Genomic DNA, 22,791 nt, shown 5'->3' with positions numbered 1-22,791 from the left:
GAGCGGAACGATCCAAAATTCTAAAATAAAACGGTGGGGGTATACGGGAGACCCCCAACCCCTCCGAACACAATTGGTCAATACCACCAACCTTAAAGGTTTTTCAAGTTTAAGGATTGTCATTTAAATTATTATTTGGGAAAGAATTAGGCCTGCTTTGCTTATGGAACATTTAGTTTAACAATCAATTCCAACAGACCTGATTTTTAGGTATTATGAGAACCAAGTCATTATAAAGCATTATATTTTATATTTTCTTTTCTTCATGAAGAGGTTTTGATTAATTCATTCACAGACAGGAAGAAGGACGGTTCAACGGCTCCACATATTAAGGACAACAGGTGCGGAGTGGGAACATGGATTTGGGAGCGGTAATTGGGTGGCGCCCCGGGGCCGTTTATCAGTCTCAGTCAGACTGTGTGTGACCCGCAACTCTCTGGCATTTTTGCGAGTCACCGCGGTTACCGAGTCGCAAAAGAGCCACGGTTTCGTCTGAGCGACTCACAACTCCAGAGTGGTTTAAAAGTTGTTCAATACGAACAAATTGTGCGTGAGTCACTGATGAGGGGCAGGTTTCAGGCCATCTCCATTTCGACACATTTTGAACTAATGCGATTGTGGGGAGTTGTTGGAGTGTGACCCAAAAGCAACGGTTCCATCCAACACCAGACCAGCAGTTTGATTGACAACTTTACAGACCAACAGGTGTGTCAGGGTTGGGGCTTATTAGCCACTCCCCTTTCAACAAGGTGAAAGTCCTTGTTCCAGGTTTCTCCTTCTAGCTGAGAAATCTGGAGCGAAGGCTACTACTCAAAATGCGATTGCCATTTGGAAAGAACTGTGATTGGCTGGAGGCGGGTCTAGACTCAAGCAGAGTGCTGCGATTGGCCGAACTGCAGCGGCTCCATCTCAACCTGGCACCTCCGGCAGGAATGAGGACTTGAGGATCTGCGGTTCGACACTCGCGTGGGGCAAAAGGTCCAGGCTTCCCCCCGCGAAAGAGCAGATCAATCAGTGGCAGCGTCCCGGCCTCGAACCGCCCATCTGTAACCGGATTGGAGGCTCCTTGGACCTCCTGCTCCATTGTAAAACAGGAAGCACAGGAGTTTATGGTTTCTGTGCAGGAGAAGAAGCTTTAGACACAAATCAAACGCCCACAAGGACCAGAGCCAGGGAAGACGTGAGAAGGTGCAGCTGAAAAGAATCTGGGGATTTATAGAATAAGATCATAGTGAAACATCAACTACATCACCTTTATTTGGTGTTGAACATCAAGATGCTTCAGATAAGCTCCAAGATTCTAAACCTTCTTAAAAACCTTTGAAATTAAACAGCAACAAAATTAACACGAAGGTGAAGAAACAAACGGCCGACTTAGTTTTTAAATTCAGATTCAGAACTCCGTCAGATCAGCCCATCAGCGGAAAGTCACTCCTAACCTGTTTTGAAATCAAACTCCAGGTCCAACTTGCTTTGCGTTGTTTTATTTTCACTAAATTCTCAACTTTTTATTTCCTGTTTTATTATGATTTGAATCTGGATTCCTGTCGTGTAAAATAAAGAGTGCAGTGTAACGGGTGAGCAGCCTGTGCTCCAAAGTCCATCTGGTGCTGCATCCAAGTCAACTGGTTCCAGACCAGTCCAATGTGGTTTGCAACCGGAGCCAGGCCGGTTCCAACCGGTGGCCACCAGTTTCCGGTCAGCTGATCAGTTCATTTGGGTTTCCTTTGGTTCTTGTCGTCTTTGTTGTTTCTGTTGGTCTTGATTGCGGCTTCCCACTGTTTCTTCACCTGAGTGTAGAGTCTCATGGTGGCCTGAGCGTCCTGCACCTAGAGGTCACAGTCGAATTTAGGACTAAACTTTACATACAACAATAACAACAACAACAACAACAATAATAATAATAATAAAAGAAGTGTGAAAAAAGGGAAACGTATATAAACAGTAAACAACACCACCACCATGGGAGCGGTTTGACGGAGCCCTTACGGAGGAGTGCTCCCCCTGCTGGACCTTCACGTTCAGGATCTCTTTGCAGAGAACCTTCAACGACGGCCGAGAGCTCTGAGAAGAAACACAACATCTGTTTAAATACTGTGGGGGTTCCCAACGTCCTGTACGGCCCGCAGACCTGAGCGGGGTCCTCCGGGACGTCTCAGAGGGACAGCAGAGAGAGAAAAAAAACAAAACAAACAAAAAAAATAAAAAACACAATCAAACAAATAAATAAAACAAAAAACATCACGCGATGTTCTGCACAGGCATTGACAGGAAAACAGTGCATTGTGGGATATGCTCGCCAGCACATTGTGCAGGGTTTGATACTAGGATATGTCACCCTGGTACTTTTCACCTAGTATTGGACACAGTTACCATAGCAACGTTACCTTGACAATCTCCCTGAAGGGCTTGTACTTCTGAGTATCACGGATGTTCTTCTTGGGATGATCGAGGAACAAAACCTGGAGGAAACAAATACTGTTGAAATACTGTAGTATAGTCTGTGTTATGTTATGGGGGTGGTAGCTCAGGAGGTAGAGCTGATCGTCTAGTAATCTAAAGGTTGCTGGTTTGATCCCAGGCTCCTCCTAGTGGTGTCCTTGAGCAAGACACTTAACCCCTAATTGCTCCTGATGGCTGCGTCCGTCGGTGTTTGAATAATTGTAAGTCGCTTTGGATAAAAGCGCCTGCTAAATGACTAAATGTAAATGTTATATCAGTTGTAGCACTTTGCTGAAGTACAGTGTGTAGTTATCGGGTGTACAGGTTTCAGTTTCACCTTCAGGTCGTTGTGTACAGCGTGTCCCACCAGGATTCTTCCCTGAAGGATTTCAGACACTTCCAGTTGAACTGTCTCCATCTGCTCCCCTGAGGATGCGCACACAGTACACACTGTCCATCACACACACTGCATACCAGAATTAAGTTGGACCAACATATATTGATATGAGGATTAATCAGCAACTGAAACTTGACGATAACATGACACAAGCTCTCATGTGACTCACCCTGCGCCAGGTCCTGCGGCCGCACGCCGCTCACCTCTGTTCTGAAGTCTGTCACCTTCTCGCTGGGTTTGACAAACTTGTCGTAGACGCACTTCCCGAAGCGGTTCACCACGGACACGCGCGCCACCACACTGTGCTCGCCGCCTGCACCCACGCCCACCATCTCACAATCCATTGCCACCGCCCGCGTCAGGCTGGCGAAAAGAGATGAGTCGGGTCAACCAGTCATGCCATTCTGAGAGGAAGCTCTTCGTAATTCTGCCTTTTTATTTTTTAAGTTCATAAAATATTTGGTAAATGTATTGAAAACCAAATAAAAAATACCTACATCAAATAATGTATAAATATTAATATACAATATCTATTTATCTTTCCATCTTATATTTAAATAACTTTGTTTCTTATTTAAGTTTTTTTTTTTTTAATTAACTGTATTAAAACGCATAATTACATTCTGAACTGCATCAAAAGAAGATAAAATATATTAAAACATATAAAATACATAGATTTACTGTTTGTCTTTATGAAATTAAGAAAGTAAATATGGATATGTTAGAAGTAATGACCCCGTCTCTCACCCCTCGAAGGCGTGGCTCTTCACCAGCGCGCTCTCCGGGTCCTGATGATGGCCCTGGACGCCCATCCTCTTCCTCACCACATCGGCAGCCTCCTTCCCCACCGCCGCCTCGATGTCGTCGGGGTCGACGTCGTCGAACCAGAGGTCGGCTCTGGAGGAAACAAGATGGAGGGTGAGGAGAAGGTTATGGTGGGAGGAGTTGCCCGGAGGTGGGAGAGGTTATCTGGAGATCGGAGGACTTACCTGGTGGTCTGAGAGGGGTTATCTGGGGGTGGGGGGAGTCTGAGGGGGTTATATGGAGGTTGGAGGAGTCTGGGGGGGTTATCTGGGGAGGGAGAGGTTATCTGGAGGTGGGATGAGTCTGAGAGGTGTTATGTGGAGGTGGGATGAGTCTGAGAGGGGTTATGTGGAGGTGGGATGAGTCAGAGGGGTTATCTGGAGGTGGGATGAGTGTGAGAGGGGTTATCTGGAGGTGGGATGAGTGTGAGAGGGGTTATCTGGGAGTGGGTAGAGTCTGAGAGGGGTTATCTGGGGGTGGGTAGAGTCTGAGAGGGGTTATCTGGGGGTGGGTAGAGTCTGAGAGCGGTTATCTGGGGGTGGGTAGAGTCTGAGAGGGGTTATCTGGGGGTGGGTAGGGTTATCTAGAGGTGGGAGGGGTTATCAGGAACCAGATTTGGTGAGCTGTGGTTGTCCAGCGCTGAGCCACTTTTCAATGTTAAAACCATAATACTCAGGGTGGTGCACCTTGTTTGCAAACTGGAAATTAAATGACCTGGCATCCCAACATATTTCAAACACAATTCAAACCGCACAAAGACTCAAAACATTTTAGATATAAATTCAAAATATAATTATCTTCATCTAGAGTTCTATCTGTCCGTCCTGCTATCTGTCTGTCTGTCCATATATCTATCAGTCTGTCTGTCCATATATCTATCAGTCTGTCTTCCTATCTGGCTGCATGCCTTCTTATCTGTCTGTCAATATATACGTCTGTCTGTCTTCCTATCTGTCTCTCGGTCTGTCTGTCTTCCTATCTGTCTGTCTATCTTCCCATCAATCAGTGCCTGTGGTTCTCTCCTTCAGAGTATTATGAAATGTATACACAGCTCTGTGCTCTTACGCTGCAGGGGGTTTCTGTTGCTTCTCAGTTCTCTTTCTCTTGGCCGGTTGCTCTCCATCCTCCATCTTTTTGTTCTGCTTTGTCTTCTTCTTCTTCTTCATGACTTTCGTCTGTCGTTCTCCAGGAGCTACAGGCCCCTGCGCTGGCCCCCGGAAGACCCTATGGGGGACCCCGGCGGCCACTTTGACCTCCGCTCCTCTTCCAGGACCGGTCTGCAAGGCGGTCGGACCGGACCCGGTCTTCCTGGTGGAGCTTGTCCTGGACTCTGGTTTCTCTGAAGCATCATTGTGCCGGACGCTCTGAACCGCAGGGGGTGACAAGGTCTGCAGCAAGTACACGCCTTGTTATTGTAGTGTTAGGGTTGACATTTGTCAGGTTTATTCAGTTTCAGACTAATTTATTTTTAATCAGGATTGATATTTATACACATCATGTCAGAGACCGGATCTATCTAACTGCTCATGAGCTCAGTTCATGTATTTTATTGTAAATTATAATCAGGATCTGCACGAGCATCATCTGCACGTTCACCGGATACAAGTACTTTTGCTTCCACGAGAGTAAAGTATTCTCAGAGTATTAGCACTTTTAGTAAAGTATTCTCAGACCTCCAACAGCAGCTTCCAGTTGGCAGAGAAGTACCGGGGGTCTTCAGGAGGTCTCAGCGGCTGGACAGCTTTCCTCTCGGGCAGCACTTTGCTCTTCGTGCCGCTGTCTCGGTACCATTTCTTTTTCCTCTTCGCTCCGTGGTTCCGTTCGCCTGGTCCAGGTTTGTTCCGCTGCCCCGTAGACATGGCTGATCCTCTACGCTGTCAGCCGCGATCCCTTCTAAATTTTAAAATATTAAGTTTGTTCCTTGTCGCGCTTAATTCTTCGGAGCGGCTTCTCCATGCGCCATGCTGGCATATGTATTTCCGGGGCGTGCAGCGCCAAAATGAGTCCGGTAAGAAACAAGCATCTGACTGGAAACAGTATTTCATTTATTTTGGTACGGGCCACGTGTGGAGATCTGTTGGAAAGATTGGTGCCGTTTTATCGTTGATAATGTTTATTAAAAAAAGCTTTATTTTGAAAGTATATAATTTCTGGTATGGGACACGAGTTTATTCCATGAATTTGATATGTCTGATTGACAAATCATTTTACATTCAAGAGGTTTATTCGTCATATACATATACATACTTTCATACATATATGCAGTGAAATATAACGCAACGCACCCAGTGATTACACAGAATATGTCCAAGGAAAATTTCTTACTAGGCCAACTAACTGATTCCTAAAACATAATACAGTAAGTCGAATACTTATAGACTAAAATAAAAACATATATAGAATAAAATAAAATGGAATAGATAAAGGGGATAGGCAATTATGTATATAGAGATATGTGCATTAAAGTGGAATGTGAATAAAGTGAGGTAGTGTTTGTGAGATAATACAGCACAGTATACAACACTACGGCGCAGCAATATGGTAACACCGAACAACCCAGAACAGTGACACAGTATGCGGTACAGTATGCTATATACAGTACAGTAGGTAGTGGAGCCTAGTGCATGGCTCAGTTAGGACCCCTGGTGAGGTCAGCGTTGACAGTTCTAATGGCTTGCGGGAAAAAACTCCGTCTCAGTCTCTCTGTTCTCGCTGTGTGACTGCGGAGGCGCTTGCCTGACCGCAGCAGCTGAAACAGTCCGTTGAGGGTGATGAGGATCCTTCATGATCCTGCAGCTCTGCTACTACACCTCCTGGTGTATAAGTCCTGCAGGGAGGAGAGGGTAGTTCCAGTGGTACGTTCAGCTGAAGGCATCACCCTCTGCAGGGCCCGACTGTCCTGGGCAGTACAGTTCCCAAACCAGGCAGTGATGTTGCCTGTCAGGATGCTCTCCACTGCTCCAGAGTAGAAGGACTTGAGGATCGTCACCGAGACCCGGAATTTCCTCAGCTGCCTGAGGTGGTAGAGACGCTGCCTCGCCTTTCTCACCAGAGTGTCTGTGTGAACAGTCAATGTTAAGTCCTCTGTGATGTGGACTCCCAGATATCTGAAGCTGCTCACCCTATCGACAGAAGTCCCATTAATCCACAACGGCGCGTGCGTCCTCGATTGTGATCCACGCCTAAAGTCCACAATCAGCTCCTTGGTTTTGCTGACGTTCAGGTGGAGGCTGTTGTCCTGGCACCAGAGTGACAGGTCAGCCACCTCCTCGCGGTAGGCCTTCTCATCGCAGTCGGTGATCAGGCCCACGACCACGGTGTCGTCAGCAAACTTGATGATGAAACTTGAACCCTGACCACTGATTCAGCCAGGGAGATGTTGAATATTGTGGTGAACACCGGAGCTAGCTGGTTAGCACAGGTCTTCAGTACTCGTCCAGATATGCCGTCTGGGCCCGCAGCTTTCCTGGTGTTCACCCGCATCAGAGCCCTCCTGACCTGATGCACGGACACTGAGAGTGCGCACTCATCCCCAGCGGTGTAGCTCCAATTAGCCGGCGAGCTAGCGGTGCTGCTGCCAGACTCGAACCGCGCATAAAAGGAGTTCAGTTGGTTGGCCAGGGAGGCGTCCACACTTGTGGCTGGGGAGGAGCTGCTCTTGTAGTTTGTTATCGTCCGCAGCCCCTGCCACAAACATCTGGTGTCCCCCCGCTCCATCTGCAGCTCCACGGTGTCTCTTTACGTCCGTTTAGCGTCCCTCACCGCCCTCCGCAGATTGTGCGACGCCGCTTTGTAATTGTCCATATTTCCGGATACAAGACCGTCGACCGACCGTACATAAATGTGAATATATAAAATATTATATTTATTTTACAAAGATATAACTTCATTTATGCAATTAATTTTTAACTGCACTATTCTACAAAAAACTGCTATTAAACTGCTTAACATTATATATTTGTAAGATTTAAACGAATAAATAAAATGTATTCAGATATAAGACAATTATAATAAACTGTAGGATGTACAAAAATTATGTATATCACAGAATGTATGAACAAATTTCTTTTAAAATATAAACACAAGTAAGAGTACATTACCTTACAATAAATGCACTGTATGCATCATACCGTTCGCGGTCGGACCCGGAATCTTTCTTCTGATCACGCTTATGAAGACGAGCAGTTTATAGTGTTGCACAGCTGCGGAGCTCTGGTGTTTTGCTTCTTTACTAAAGGAAACACATCACAACAGGTGCCAAACATGTACTTTACTAATGACTTGTATTATTATATATGTGATGTGGTCATTTATTATCACACATGTGGACGTTGCGTGTGAACTAGAAACGCCGTGTTTGCACAGGCCACGTTGGTTTACCACCGTATACCCGGAAGTGACAGTAGTTACCGGTAGGGTTCCCAACATGGTGTCATTCCAGGGGGTCCTCAGCAACATGTTTAACAGTTAAACTTCACTGTGAAGTTAATTTCCAAGACGTTGGAGACCTATCTAATAAGGACTGTTTGTATCGTGTTTCCCTGTTATCTCCCCGACGAGAGCAGAGACACTGAATCACATCTAATCAATAAGAATATTGGTCCTGTAATCTGTAATCCAATCCGTTCATCTCTGACTGGAATGTGTGGTTGTTTTTCAGGGTGATGGTGTTGAGGATTCAACAGCGATCTATGCCACAACGAGCTATCTATGGCTTTGTTCTGTTCCTCGGGTCCCGGTTCGGTTTGTGTGAGTCACACCCTCCATTTGGGATACAAACATTTAAAAACAACCACTACGGCCTGATTACTAAGGAAAAGGTTCCTCGTCCATAGGAGGCCAAATCCCACCAGAGCTGAATGAATAGAATTGATACATTTTATCAAACAAATAAACATATTGGGTCTAATAAAAAGACAAACTGGTTTGTGTTGAACAGGCTCTTATAAAACCCAGTCGGGCCCCTTGTCTCACCAGGCCTGTACTGTTTCTGGGCATACATTCCAGAGGAGTGGCTGCATTCCATGGGACTTACTTACTGGCCTCAGAAGTAAGACTGTTCTTAAAATATAGTTTTGAGATGTTTATATTTTTCCTGTCAGTCTGATAACGATGTTTTTTTCTCTAGATATTGGGCACTGGCCGCACCAATCTACCTACTGGTGGCCCTCTGCGTCACGGTGGTGATTCTGTTCGGAGTGAACATGATGAACACGGCTCCACTCAGCTCTGTGGACAACATCACAGGTTCGAATCCTGCCGGCCTGCTGCTGTCCGGTGCTTTTTATTCAGAATACACACGATAACTCACACTGCTTTACTGTAGCAATACAATCTTTTATGGTCTCATGCAGTTTTATTTCTATCAAACTCTCTAATGGCTCTTTTGCCTCCAGACCAGTTTGCCAGAGGGCAGACGGCGGAGAAGCAGAAAGGAGGAATCCCCCGAATCCACGACGTCTCCATCAGCGATGTCAACAAGATGTTTTTTTTGCCCCCAACCTTGTAAAAAGTATATTAATTTAAAGTCAAAAACCATTACCATTTAAAACCAAAACCATTTAAAACCATACCAATAATATATACTGTGCATAGAATCACATTGCATATTCTGTATATTTTATATATTTGACTATTCTTGTTTTGCTTTTTTTCAGCTATTTGTGTATGTTTGGTAAATTTGATTTATTTTTTTACTTATTAGTTGTTGACTTCTTATTCAATTTTATAATTTCATTGATATTTTTTCTCAGATTGTTAAGCTTTTTGTAATACTAATCGTCTGTAGACACGCAGCCATAATCACCACCACAAACCCCTAGTACGTACATGTAAACGCACCTGGTGAAATAAAGTCAGTCTGATTAAACAGGTAGCGAGTAGTAATTTCCCCCTGGGATTATTAAAGTATTTCTGATTCTGATTTTGAGACCAGAGCCTCATGGTGTTAACAGTTTTTTATGAACAAATACCTCAATTTGGTCAAAGGTATTTAATTTAACCCTATTTTGTATTTGTTAATTCCATTTGGGACTGACCCTGTAAATCATAATTCAGCCATGGATTGACACTGGAATAGCGTGTGAAGCATGTTGTGAAGACAGACACAGGAGACAGAGGATGGCAGGTGCTAAAACAAGGGAAGGGGACGGTTCCGTGACCCGAAAAGAAGAAGTTGTGGCAGAAGCGGTGAGGTGGTGATAAACTGCAAGAGGGGTGAGTAGTGCAACAGAACAGGACGCAAGCGGCTGTAAGAGCCCTGAGAAGCTGTGAGCGGCTGCAGTCCTCGCTCCCCGCCGTCAGGGACGCTGCGCCCCTCTCCGGTTGCAACAGGATCAAAATCCGCCGCAGAGCGAGCTCCTTCCGGCTAGTGCAGCAAGCTGTTGACACTGAAGGAAGGACCGATCGAGTGTCGGTCGATACTGATATCAGATCTGTCTCCACCATGGCCTTCGCCGCTCCGGTGTGGCTGGCGGTCTACAACGAGCTCCTGGGGGACGGGGCCCCGGAGCGGCCGTACGGGCTCCTGGAGGCCTGGGGCGACGCGGACCTGCTGGACTCCTTCCACCTCAGCCGGCCCTGCATCGGCTTCCTGCTGGGCTGCCTGCAGCGGCACGGCCGCCCGGCCCGGGTCCCGGAGTTGCGGGACCCGGGCCGGGTGGAGGCCATGCTGCTGGAGGCGCTGCACTACTACGCGCACGGCGCAGGGTCCCCGGGTATCCGGGACCAGAGCGGGATTGACCCGTCGGACTCCCCCGCCGTGGTCTCCCGGATGTCGGAGCTCCTCGCCGGCATGACGGAGCGCTTCGTGTCGTTCCCGCTGACCCGGGCGGACCGGGAGCGGCTGGCGGAGCGGGGCCGCGCCTTCTGCGGCGTCCGCCACGTGCTGGGCGCCGTTGGCTGCGCGCACTTCCGTACGCGGGACGCGCCGGACGCAGCGACGGCGCGGGTGTTCCGGAACACGCACGGGTACCCGTCCGTGGTCTGCCAGCTGGTCTGCGACCTGGACGGGAACATCATGGACGTGGAGCGGTGCTGGGCCGGAAGTACCTCTACCCACGAGGTGTGGGTGTCCTCCCCCAGGAGGACCCAGATGGAGGGGGAGAGCCAGGGACGGTACCGGCTCCTAGGTGGGTCCGGGTCCAGGAAGGTTGTTATGGGTTATGGGTTGTTATAGCCAGTGTGTTATTCCTTAACAGCCTGAACCTTCCTCAAGCTGTCCGAGATGGGGAGAAATAATAAAGTTTATTATTATTATTAATTGTATTGTTATTATCATTGTTATTGTTATTGTTTATTATCAGGGTCCTGAAGACCAGCTTGTCAGGCCCAGGACCCCATCGTGTGGGGGTATTTGTACTTTTAATTCAGGTAAAAGTATAAATACCTCCCAGACACAAAATGACTTGGTAAAAAGTGAAAGTACTACATTGAAATTTGTACTTAAGTAAACGTGTGAAAGTAATTTAAAGTATTAAATGCAAAAGAGTATAATACCATATAAAATATTCTGCATATTAACATAACTGCGGACCCTGGTTCTGATATAGTGCAGGTGGAGTCGAAGTGATTTACAAATGTAAATGTTCTGTTCTGTTCTGTGTCTCAGATATTATCTAATGACACTGTCTACTGATATATGTTAATATCTACTAATATCTGTTAATATCTATAATGTCTTGTAATATCTGTTAATATCTACTAATATCTGTTAATATGTACTTTTATCTTTTATTATCTACTAATATCTGTGAATATCTACTAATATTGTTTATCTACTAATATCAGTTAATATCTACTTACATCTACTAATATCTGCAAATTTCTACTTATATCTACTAATATCTGTACCTTGAGCGAGACACTTAACCCCTAATTGCTCCTGATGGCTGCGTCCATTGGTGTTTGAATAATTGTAAGTCGCTTTGGATAAAAGCGTCTGCTTAATGTAATGTACAGAAACAACTGCAAATGTGTTTTAGTTTCTAAACATGAAGATCTTTTTGGAGTACCAGGACATGCACACTGAAGCGCTTGTGACGATGTGTTGTGGTCTGATTTGGACGTTTCATATGGAAGTCAATTTAGCAAAATTTCAGTTTTCACAAATAGAAAATAACAATTGGGATGAATTTGCACTGATTATTAGGAGGGACCGGTCATCAGTTTGTTTGCTACCTCTGTCTCCAGGGGGCACCGCTCACCATCTGAGCAAACACCTCCTGACCCCCCTGCCCCAGCCGCAGAGCCAAGAGGAGGTCCGCTTCAACCGGGCCCATGCCCGCGCCCACGGTGTGGTCCACCGCACGGTCCAGCTCCTTAAGCAGCGATTCCGCTGCCTGCGATTGCTGGGCCCGGACCCCCCGGAGAACCTTGAACCCCAGGAGGACCTGGTCCAGAAGGAGAACCTGGTCCGGGCCTGCTGCGTCCTGCACAACCTGGCCAGGAAGTTCTCCGTGCCCCCCCCGCCGATCGGGCCGGATCTCACAGACCCGGAACACCCGGCCCCGAGCTTCCGGGTCCCGGTGAAGCAGGTCAGCCCCGAGGCCCTGGAGGCCCGGCAGGAGGTCATAGACGGGTTCAGGGAGGAGGATGCAGACTCAACTATGGACATGGACCAGGACCAGGAGGCCTGACCCAGACCGGGACTCTGCAAAGTGACCTTTAAAGGGTCAGATGGATCTGAAGAAACCCATCAGCACAGGATTCAGACTCAGAAACTTTGTTCCAATAAAGGATTTGTCAGAAACGTGTTTATTTATTGTCACAAATAAAATAACTTTGTACTTTTGAATTGTACATAAACAAGGTGATAAGCATTCAGCGTTCTGTGTCATTCCTCTTCAGTGAATAATTATAAAAAATAAACATGAGAAGCTTAAAGTGCGCTGGCCACCCTGAGAACAAACAGCATCGTCCCTAAACATTAAATATTCAATATCTACACAGTGCTGCAGAGTCCGGTCCGTTCCCAGGTCCTGGTTCCACCTTCAGCCGCTCCCGTTGCACCGGAGCTCCCTCAACGCCGTGGCATTGGCGTAGATTGCCTCCGAGTTCTCGTAGATGTTTTCCTCTGGCGCTTTGTGGTGCAGAGCGCTGACGATGCACTGGTGCAGGAAGACGTACTGGGACTGGGAGGACCAGTAGAATTATATAAGAACTCGGGTTAGGGTTACGTGGTACAAGGGAAACGCGTGTTCCGGTTCTACCGCCTTTTGGCGCAACAGCTGGTGCTATTGGTTGAAATGGTGCTGCCCAGTGGTCAAAGCACGCTGAAGCAGCTGGAGTCTAAGGTGAAGGCTGGATCCTGCTTCTCCATCTACACATTTCACTGCCATTTGCTGATCTGCCAACAAGCTTGTGTTCCAGACACACCCCCTATTCAGGTAAGTCCTCTCTTATGTGGGCGTGCTCTTAGCCAGGTGCAACCCTAATCACACGAGCAGCTGTATTCTATCACCTATTTATGGTCCTGCCCTTGAAGCGTTGGCCCATTTGTAGTCGCTCTCGTGTGAAGACGCACGTGTACCTCTGCACGTCCACCGAACAAGGCATCCTGCCTTCTTTTTCTTACTCCATACAAAATGTGCTACTACCGCGTCTCTACAACTTCAAGGTCACCCAGAAAGCCTCGTTATACCATACGCCGATGCAATCCGCGTAACCTCAGGTCCCTGCAGCAAACATCTTCTGCAAAGACCTCCTTCTCTGTTGGCTTGTGGAATTGTCGATCTGCAGTTAACAAGGCAGACTTCATTTCTGGTCATGCCAACCACCTTTCCTTGGAGCTCCTTGCTCTCACTGAGACGTGGATTAAACCGGAAGATAGCGCAACCCCAGCTGCACTCTCCACTAACTACTCATTCTCCCACACATCCAGACCATCTGGCCGTGGTGGTGGGACTGGCCTGCTAATTTCCAACACATGGAAATTGAATCCACTGCTCGTCACTCCTCTTCATCTCTCAGACCACTTCTTCATCCACTTCAATGTCTAGCTACCAAAACAACCCCCCACCTCCCCACCCACTTCTCCTCTGTGCTCTCCTCTTCTCTTCCGCCCCACGGCACTTTCTCCTCTCTGCACTGACTCCGCCACTGACTCTCTCTGCTCCACCTTGAGCTCATGTCTGGATAGCCTTTGTCCACTATCCACCAGACCTGCTCCATCAACCCAGTCGCACCCTTGGCTGACTGACACCCTCCGGACAACGCGCACTGACCTCAGAGCAGCCGAGAGGAAATGGCACAAATCCAAAACGATTGAAGATCTTGCAAGCTACCAGACACTGCTGTCCTCCTTCTCTTCCAGCATCACTACTGCAAAGAAGGCCTTCTTCAACGATAGGATCAACGGTGCCACAGACACACGTAAGTTATTCTCCACCTTCAAGTCTCTGCTTTACCCTCCACCACCTCCCCCAGCTACTAACCTCACTGCTGACTGCCTTGCCTCCTTTTTTACTAACAAAGTGGCAGCCATCAGCAGCCAATTCACTAAACAACTTACTCACAACCTGTCTTCTCCAGCCCTAGGCTCATCGTTCCCTGGTTTCACCCCCCTCGCTGAAAGTGAGGTATCTAAACTACTAACATGTAGCCGTCCTACTACCTGTCCGCTAGATCCGATCCCATCTAACCTCCTTCAAGCCATAACACCGACTATCAGCCCGGCAATCATACATATGATTAATTCTTCCCTAACTTCCGGCACTTTCCCCTCCGCTTTCAAAGTGGCTCGGGTCGCACCACTGCTCAAAAAACCCTCACTCGATCCCGATCAAGTAGAAAACTATCGTCCGGTCTCTCTGCTCCCATTCCTTTCCAAAACCTTAGAGAGGGCGGTCTCTAGACAGGTTACAGAGTACCTGTCAAGAAACAACCTTCTTGATACACTTCAATCTGGCTTAAAAAGTGGTCACTCCACCGAAACTGCCCTGTTGTCTGTGACAGAGGCCTTAAAAACTGCTAGAGCTGCTGCCAAATCCTCAGTTCTCATTCTGCTTGACTTATCAGCTGCTTTTGACACTGTCAACCACAGCATACTCCTGTCCATACTCTCAAATATGGGCATAACGGGCAGTGCACTTTCCTGGTTCGAATCTTACCTTACTGGGCGCTCGTTCAGTCTGACATGGCAAGGCCAGCTGTCTGTGCCTCACCACCTCACCACAGGAGTGCCCCAAGGCTCGGTGCTAGGACCCCTCCTCTTTGCCATATACACCACCTCACTGGGCCAGATCATCCGCTCACATGGCTTTTCATATCACTGCTATGCAGATGATACTCAACTCTATCTGTCCTTCCCGCCCGACGACCCCACTGTCTCGACGCGGATCTCGGATTGTCTCGCTGACATATCCACATGGATGAAGGATTATCATCTTAAACTAAATCTGGCGAAAACGGAACTGCTGGTCTTCCGGGCCAAACAAGGTATTTATCACAACATTGATATTAAAATCGACTCTCTATCTCTTGTTCCTACCAAGGCTGCAAGGAATCTTGGTGTCATTATTGATGACCAACTGACATTCTCGGACCATGTTGCCGCCGTCTCCCGGTCCTGCCGCTTCGCACTATTCAACATCCAAAAAGTCACGCCGTACCTGACCCAATATGCCACTCAACTGCTGGTACAAACCTTGGTGATGTCCCGTCTCGACTACTGCAACGCCCTCTTAACAGGCTTGAGGCCTGTGCGGTGAAGCCACTTCAGATGATCCAGAATGCGGCGGCGCGACTGGTGTTCAACCAGCCAAAGAGGGCACATGTCACTCCGCTGCTCATGGAGCTCCACTGGTTACCTGTAGCCGCCCGCATCAAGTTCAAGTCTCTGATGCTGGCCTACAGAGTGATTGCTGGGAATGCTCCCGCCTACTTAAATGCTCTTGTAAGAGCACATGTTGCCCCCCGGATGCTGCGCTCGTCAAATGAGCGTGGCCTGGCTCTGCCGGCCGTACAGTCACAGCAATCCAGGCTATTCTCATTTGTAGTTCCACGTTGGTGGAACGAGCTGCCAAAAATGACCAGAGCAGGGACCTCCCTCTCTGTCTTTAAGAAGAGCTTGAAGACCCAGCTCTTCAGTGAGTACCTCCTGTCCTAACCTACAATTACTTAGCACCACCTTGCAGTATTTATTGTTACACGAATGTTGTTGTTACACTAATCTCTGTCGCAATGTAGCTGAATGTTATTCTCCCTTGTAAGTCGCTTTGGATAAAAGCGTCTGATAAATGACTAAATGTAAATGTAAATGTGCGGAGCAGACATCTTGGATTTTGAGGGCAGGGTGTTGAGGGTCTTCCGACTTTCCGAGTCAGAAATCCGACCCGGGGGGGCGTTTGAATTGAAATTTCCGAACGTGAACTCGGAAATTCTGAGTTCTGAGTTCAAATCGAATGTGCCATAAGCTCCAGTCGGCCAAACCAAATATTGCAATATTTTGTGGACGAAGCCCTCGATGTTGACAATAGTTTGGTGTTTCCATGAGATATTTAACATCAAGAAATATTATAGAACCAATCATTAGAAATGATTTATATACTTACAAATGATTGGTTCTATAATATGTATATATGCAGTGTGTGTGTGTGTATTTTGCTTTTTACGAGAGTTCTCTCCTAAAAGAAGGAAGGTGTATAGACTGACAAATTAAAGGGTTATTCCATAGTTTTACCTCCGTCTGCACCATCAGTGGTCGGTTGAGTCTCATCTTTTGGACAAATGCAGCGACGCTCAGAACTCCGTCCTGATGCAGCTGCTGCAGCAGGACGTCCAGAGCAATCAGGGTCCCGGTCCTCCCCACACCGGCACTACACACACACACACACACACACACATATATATAAACAAATGAATAAAATAAATAAATAACATTTGTAATTGGTGTTTCAATGGAAACGGAGACGACAAATGTGGCTAATTTTCTAAAAGGTATACAAATTAAAAGATAGAAAATAGTCCTGACACAGGGTCGTATCTCTGCCTCACCAACACTTTGATAGAACTTCAATTCACAAATTGGGAAAATAAAATAGTAAAGTATAATTTAAAGAAATGTGTGTCACTTCGAGCACAACATAAGAGTCCATGACAACGTCCAGTCCATCCAAAGTTGAGGAAAACAGGATCACTCACATTCCATAAAATCATGCATTTAACTTCTCACAGGTGGCAGCCAGCACCGAGCAGAGGACTTGTCATCTATGACAAACGTTTCAAATCTAGATTTTTAAATAATTAATATACATATCAATATCGTTATTTATAAAATCTATTAATAAATGTATACAATTTACTATTATATATATATAAACCTCTTGTTAAACCTGGAATAAACCTCTTGAATCTTGAATCCTGAATATATATACACACACGCACACGCACACGCACACACACACGCACACACACAACCAGGTCCTTAAGCGAATTGGTCGATAAGCGAGGATCTGTGTTATTTAACGGTAAGGGGGCGTGGCTGATATATATAGTGTATATAGTATATAGTGTATATTATATATATATAGTGTACATAGTGTATATAATATATATTGTGTAAATAGTGTTTATAGTATATATAGTATACTGTAGTATATTTTGGCCTGTTGTTTTTTTTCCGACATAGTATGTTGTTTTCGGACATTTTTTGGCGTACTGTATTTTTACATTTTTCGACATAGTATATAGTATGTCGTTTTTGGACGTTTTTCAGCATAGTATATTTTGACGTTTTTCGCTGTAATATATTTGGACGTTTTTCAACATAGTAATTGTCACTTTTGTAAGTTTTTCCATTAAGCATATATTGACGTTTTTCGACATAGTATATAATATGTCATTTTTGGACGTTTTTTCGTGAGTATATTTTGACATTTGTCGTTTTTGGATGTTTATCGGCGTACTATAATTTTAGATTTTTCAACAGATTATAGTATGTTGTCTTTGGACATTTTTTGGCATAATATATTTTGACGTTTTTCGGCCTAGTATAGATGTCGTTTTAGGACGTTTTTCGGCGTACCATATTTTTAAGTTTTTCAACGTAGTGTATTCTGACTTTTTTTGACATTTATCATTTTTGGATTTTTATCGATGTACTATAATTTTACATTTTTCAACAGAGTAAGAGTAAGAGTAAGAGTATGTTGTTTTTGGACGTTTTTCCATGTAGTAAATTTTGACATTTTTCAACGTAGTATAGCATGTCATTTTTGGACCTTTTCCAGCATAGTATATACTAACGTTTTTTTTACATGGTATCTAGTATGTCGTTTTTTGAATTTTTTTAGATGAGTATATTTTGACGTTAGTAACTATTTTGAACATAGTATAGCATGTCGTTTTTGGAATTTTTTCAGTGATATGTTTCAATGATGGCCTCAAGGGTGTTCAAGCACCTGCACCACGGCAACCTGCTTCAGGCACTGGATATTATGGTGTCTAAGGTAGTTGTTGGTTTGAAACTTATAGTAGGTCGTTTTTGGAAGTTTTTTAGCGTAGTATATTCTGACGTTTTTCAACATATTTTAGCATGTCATCTTCGGACATTTTTCGGCGTACTATATTTTGACGTTTTTCAATATAGTATAGTATGACGTTTACAGACGTTTGTTGGCATAATATATTTGTACTTGATATGTTTTTCGGCATAGTATATTTTGACAAGTTTCGGTGCAGTATACTATGTTGTTTTTAGAAGCTTTTAAATGTAGTCTATTTTGACGTTTTTCAACATAGTATAGTATGTCATAATCGGACCATTTTTGGCATACTATATTTCTAATTTCTCAACATAATATGTCATTTTTGGATTTTTTTACGGCGTAGTCTATTCTGACTTTTTTCGACATAGTAATTGTCACTTTTTTAAGTTTTTCCATGTAGCATATTTTGACATTTTCGACATAGTATAGTATGTTGTTTTTAGACATTTTTCAGCGTAGTATATTTCAAGAGGTTTATTCATCACATACATATACATACTTTCATACATATATGCAGTGAAATGTAATAAAATACTAAAATGTGCAAAAGTCAACTGGAGCACCGGCACAGGCGACCGCAGGGGGCGGCGCCACTATCGCCACCGATATTTGGACGTTTTTTAACATAGTAATTGTTACTTTTGTATGTTTTTCAATGAAGCATATTTGCATGTTTTTCGGCGTAGTATATTTTGGCGTTTCTTGACATAGTATAGTATGTTGTTTTCGTTTTTGACACAGTATGTCGTTTTTGGATGTTTTTCGGCATCATATATTTTGACAGGTTTTGGTGTAGTATACAATGTAATTTATGGATTTTTTTCAGCGTAGTATATTGTGAAATTTTTTGGGGTAGTGTATTCGGCCTCTTTTAGACATAGTTATTGTCACATTTGTAGGTTTTTTTCGGCGTAATATTTGACATTTGTATTTTTCGGATGTTTATCGGCAAACTTTATCTTCACGTTTTCGTATATTATGTCATTTATGGAAGTTTTTCAGTGTAGTATATCTTCTTTTTCGACATAGTATAGTATGACGTTTTTGGATATTTTTCGGCGTAGTATATATTGTGACATTTTTCAACAAAGTATAGTATGTTGTAATGGACGTTTTTCGGCATAATATATTTTTAGGTTTTTCGGCGTAGTGTAGTCTGACTTTTTTCGACATCGTATAGATTTCTCAACACAGAATAGTATGTCATCTTTGAACGTTTTTCAGCGTAGTATATTTTGGTGTATCTTGACATTGGATAGTATGTCAAGTTTGTAAGTTTTTCAGTGGAGTATATTTTTATGTTTTTCGACATAGTATATAGTATGTTGTTTTTGGAGGTTTTTCAGTGTACTATATTCTGATGTTTTTCAACGTAGTATAGCATGTCATCACCGGACGTTTTTCGGCATACTATATTTTGACGTTTTTTGACATAGTATATAGTATGTAGTTTTCGGACGTTTTTTGGGGCACTATATTTTTACGTTATTGGACACAGTATGTCGTTTTCGGATGTTTTGTAGCACAGTATATTTTGACAGGTTTCGGTGTAGTATACTATGTCGTTTTTGGAAGCGTTTAAGTGTAGTATATTTTTATGTTTTTCGACATAGTATAGTATGTCGTATTCGGATGATTTTTGGCATACTATATTTTGAAATTTCTCAAGATAGTATAGTATGTCATTTTGGGATTTTCTTCGGCGTAGTATATTGTGACGTTTCTCGGGGTAGTGTATTCTGACTTTTTTCGACATAGTTATTGTCACATTCGTACGTTTTTCCATGTAGCATATTTTGACATTTTTCAACATAGTATAAGCATATCTTTTTCGGACGTTTTTCACCGTAGTCTATTTTGACGTTTTTTCGGTGTAATATATTTGGACGTTTTTCGACATAGTATCTAGTATGTCTCTTTGGATGTTTTTCAGCGTAGTATATTTTAACGCTTTTTGGCATGGTATATAGTATGTCATTTTTGGAAGTTTTTCAGCATAGCATATTGTGACGTTTTAAACGTAGTATAGCATGTTGTATTTGCATTTTTTGGCATACTATATTTTGACGTTTTTCGACATAGCCTGTCCTTTTCGGATGTTTTTCAGCATTCTATAGTTTTGCGTTTTTCGACATAGTATAGCACGTCGTTTTTGAATTTTTTTTCCGCCGTAGTATCTTGACGTTTTTCCAGATAGTACATAGTATGTCATTTTTATACCTTTTTCAGCGTAGTATATTGTGATGTTTTTCAATATAATATAGCATGTAATTTCCAGACATTTTTTGGCATCCTATACTTTGACCTTTTTTGACATAGTGTATAGTATGTCGTTTTTGGACGTTTTTCAGCGTAGTATCTTTAGACGTTTTTCAACTAATATATAGTATGTTGTTTTTGGATGTTTTTCGGTGTAGTATCTTCTGACATTTTGCGACATAGTATTGCATGCCGTTTTCACACATTTTTTTGGACGTACTATATTTTGACGTTTTTCAATATAGTATAGTATGACGTTTACAGACGTTTGTTGCCGTAATATATTTGTACTTTATATGTTTTTCGGCATAGTATATTTTGACAAGTTTCGGTGCAGTATACTATGTTGTTTTTAGAAGCTTTTAAATGTAGTCTATTTTGACGTTTTTCAACATAGTATAGTATGTCATAATCGGACCATTTTTGGCATACTATATTTCTAATTTCTCAACATAATATGTCATTTTTGGATTTTTTTTTCGGCATAGTGTATTCTGACTTTTTTCGACATAGTAATTGTCACTTTTGTAAGTTTTTTCCATGTAGCATATTTTGACATTTTCGACATAGTATAGTATGTTGTTTTTAGACATTTTTTGATTTTGTACAGTATGATGTTTTCGGATAGTTATTGGCATACTTTATTAGGACGTTTTTCAAAATAGTATAGCTATCGTTTTCGGATGTTTTTCGGCATACTATATTATTACGTTTTTCGCTCCCCAGCCAGTTGCCATTCGCCTGGAATCCCCCCTCCTTCTCATGTGTCCTGACAGGACGTGTTTCATTTAGACTGTAAAGACGCCAATTTTTTCAATTGCAGCGTGTCACCATGAGATGGCGCTAACTTAAAAAAAAACACAATCACATTCCAGAGAGAGATTTCAGATTTTCACCCCTGACCCTGACTCATTACCTGAGATATTGTCCTTTGAACCCTGACCAGAGGTCACCTTTGAAAGCTCAATTTTTATTTTGTCATATGAATGAGAACAGGTCTTAATGATTTATTTAAATCTACATGTTGCACAGCTGTTTAATTTCAAAATGGGAGCTGTTTTTTTAATTACATTTTTAAAATTACAACGTTCAATAGTTGGTAACGAGAGCTCTCAAACTAGGTCTATGTAATTAAAGTTTCAAGTTTATTGTCAAATAGTTGATAACAATGCAAGCATCATTACCAATAATGATATTCTTAGTCTCAGAGCTCACTCAACTTTACATAAAACGTAAAATAAGGGCATAGTAGTGATTAAAATAAAACTGCATCTAAAAGCAGAATTTAAAAGAGTATTTAAACAGTTAATTTTTAAACAAAATGAAAAAATCTAAAATGGAAAGAAATACTATAGTATAAGTAATATAAGAGTGTTTACCAAAAAGAAAGACAAAATAAAATGCAGACAATAATAACAACAGTGAGTCAAATTGATAGTGGACATCTTAAATAGACGTAGGCCACAACAATGCAGTGTCATACTGAATGGTAAGCTAGACACAGTGTTGTAAGACAATAACTGCAATATACTACTAAGAGGTAAAACAAAACAGTCATGCAATATTTGATAAATTGAAGTGACCAGTTTCAAAGTTTTCCTAACCTCTTTTTAAAGTGTTTTTAAAAAAATTGTAAAATATCACAACAAATTTCTGCATTTGAGCCTAACTGTCGGAGAAACTGCCCCCCCCCAGTGGATTGATTTTCCAAATTCCCAAAAAAAACAATGGCACAATCTTCTTCGTTCGGCAGCTCCTGTTAGGGATCGCCAGAGCGGATCATCTGCCTCCACAATAAAATGTTGAAAATCAATCAATAAAAGTTGATCGAATAAAATCAACACCAGGGATATAGAAATAATTTGTACAAATGTTAAAGAGACTAAAGAGACTCCTTCTGAACACTCAAGATTGTCCTGCTGTTGATACAGATTAAACTCCATGGTTTACTTCACGGATTAGTTGCCAACTATGAAACAAATCGGCATATGATCGTAAACTTGATATTTGATTCCCCCTCTACAGAGAGGAATTTTCACCTCTCAGTGAGAAAGTCGTGGATTGCTCCATTGAGATGTGGAGATTTTCATCAGTGGGTATCCGTTAGAATATGTATGGGTTAGGTATGAGGCATACAGATCTGTTGGGTGACACAATGATCAGCCATTAAGTGTAAACAAAGAGATGGCCCAAGGCCTTGTCTGCTGTCTGCTTTGTAGTCACTCAAAAGATATGTACTGCGGAAATTAGAGACAAGTACTGTATCCTTGTGCAAAAGTTGTAGACTGCAAAGGCTCTGATACAAGGCTCTGGCGTGGATTAATGTTTCTGCCACGGACTCAGACAGTGATGGGCGGAGTCTGGAGATGTTCTTGAGGTGGAAGGAGGATTTGATTATGGATT

The 22,791-nt window shown here is 43.3% G+C and overlaps 3 protein-coding genes across 4 annotated transcripts; 2 read left to right on the top strand and 1 right to left on the bottom strand.

The window, feature by feature from the left end:
• Nucleotides 1–1,272: 1,272 nt before the first annotated feature.
• Nucleotides 1,273–5,603, bottom strand: rexo4 (REX4 homolog, 3'-5' exonuclease). Of its 2 annotated transcripts, XM_080021560.1 has the most exons (8): nt 5,317–5,603; nt 4,709–5,031; nt 3,587–3,736; nt 3,009–3,202; nt 2,780–2,868; nt 2,388–2,462; nt 1,990–2,064; nt 1,273–1,829 (listed from the first exon to the last, which is right to left on the bottom strand). In XM_080021560.1, the coding sequence occupies exons 1-8, from the start codon at nt 5,500–5,502 to the stop codon at nt 1,713–1,715; spliced, it is 1,209 nt and encodes a 402-aa protein (XP_079877686.1). In that variant the 5' UTR covers nt 5,503–5,603; the 3' UTR covers nt 1,273–1,712. The 2 variants fall into 2 exon arrangements, with proteins under 2 accessions (XP_079877686.1, XP_079877685.1); XM_080021559.1 differs by having other exon boundaries at nt 1,716–2,064.
• Nucleotides 5,604–7,859: 2,256 nt separating this feature from the next.
• Nucleotides 7,860–9,352, top strand: pigp (phosphatidylinositol glycan anchor biosynthesis, class P). Its single transcript, XM_080021565.1, has 5 exons — nt 7,860–7,897; nt 8,304–8,392; nt 8,621–8,693; nt 8,772–8,890; nt 9,040–9,352. The coding sequence occupies exons 2-5, from the start codon at nt 8,308–8,310 to the stop codon at nt 9,150–9,152; spliced, it is 390 nt and encodes a 129-aa protein (XP_079877691.1). The 5' UTR covers nt 7,860–7,897; nt 8,304–8,307; the 3' UTR covers nt 9,153–9,352.
• Nucleotides 9,353–10,009: 657 nt separating this feature from the next.
• LOC307245853 (putative nuclease HARBI1) lies at nt 10,010–12,401 on the top strand. Its single transcript, XM_080021561.1, has 2 exons — nt 10,010–10,773; nt 11,834–12,401. The coding sequence occupies exons 1-2, from the start codon at nt 10,089–10,091 to the stop codon at nt 12,277–12,279; spliced, it is 1,131 nt and encodes a 376-aa protein (XP_079877687.1). The 5' UTR covers nt 10,010–10,088; the 3' UTR covers nt 12,280–12,401.
• The last annotated feature ends 10,390 nt before the right edge of the window (nt 12,402–22,791 follow it).

The sequence above is a fragment of the Zeus faber genome, assembly GCF_960531495.2.
Source record: "Zeus faber genome assembly, chromosome: 20".
NCBI classification, from domain to species: Eukaryota; Metazoa; Chordata; class Actinopteri; order Zeiformes; family Zeidae; genus Zeus; species Zeus faber.
This window is presented reverse-complemented; position numbering and strand designations above follow the sequence as displayed.

What these genes read in the sequence shown, in the direction of transcription:
- rexo4 (XM_080021559.1), bottom strand. Translation starts at nt 5,502, where the DNA reads ATGTCTACGGGGCAGCGGAACAAACCTGGACCAGGCGAACGGAACCAC. An exon ending in CTGTACACAACGACCTGAAG is followed by an intron (nt 2,463 to 2,779) that starts GTGAAACTGAAA and finishes TGTTTCCTCCAG; the next exon opens with GTTTTGTTCCTCGATCATCC. An exon ending in CCTTCAGGGAGATTGTCAAG is followed by an intron (nt 2,065 to 2,387) that starts GTAACGTTGCTA and finishes GTTTCTTCTCAG; the next exon opens with AGCTCTCGGCCGTCGTTGAA.
- pigp (XM_080021565.1), top strand. Translation starts at nt 8,308, where the DNA reads ATGGTGTTGAGGATTCAACAGCGATCTATGCCACAACGAGCTATCTAT. An exon ending in CGGGTCCCGGTTCGGTTTGT is followed by an intron (nt 8,393 to 8,620) that starts GTGAGTCACACC and finishes TTGTCTCACCAG; the next exon opens with GCCTGTACTGTTTCTGGGCA. An exon ending in CTTACTTACTGGCCTCAGAA is followed by an intron (nt 8,694 to 8,771) that starts GTAAGACTGTTC and finishes TTTTTTCTCTAG; the next exon opens with ATATTGGGCACTGGCCGCAC.
- LOC307245853 (XM_080021561.1), top strand. Translation starts at nt 10,089, where the DNA reads ATGGCCTTCGCCGCTCCGGTGTGGCTGGCGGTCTACAACGAGCTCCTG. An exon ending in GGGACGGTACCGGCTCCTAG is followed by an intron (nt 10,774 to 11,833) that starts GTGGGTCCGGGT and finishes CTCTGTCTCCAG; the next exon opens with GGGGCACCGCTCACCATCTG.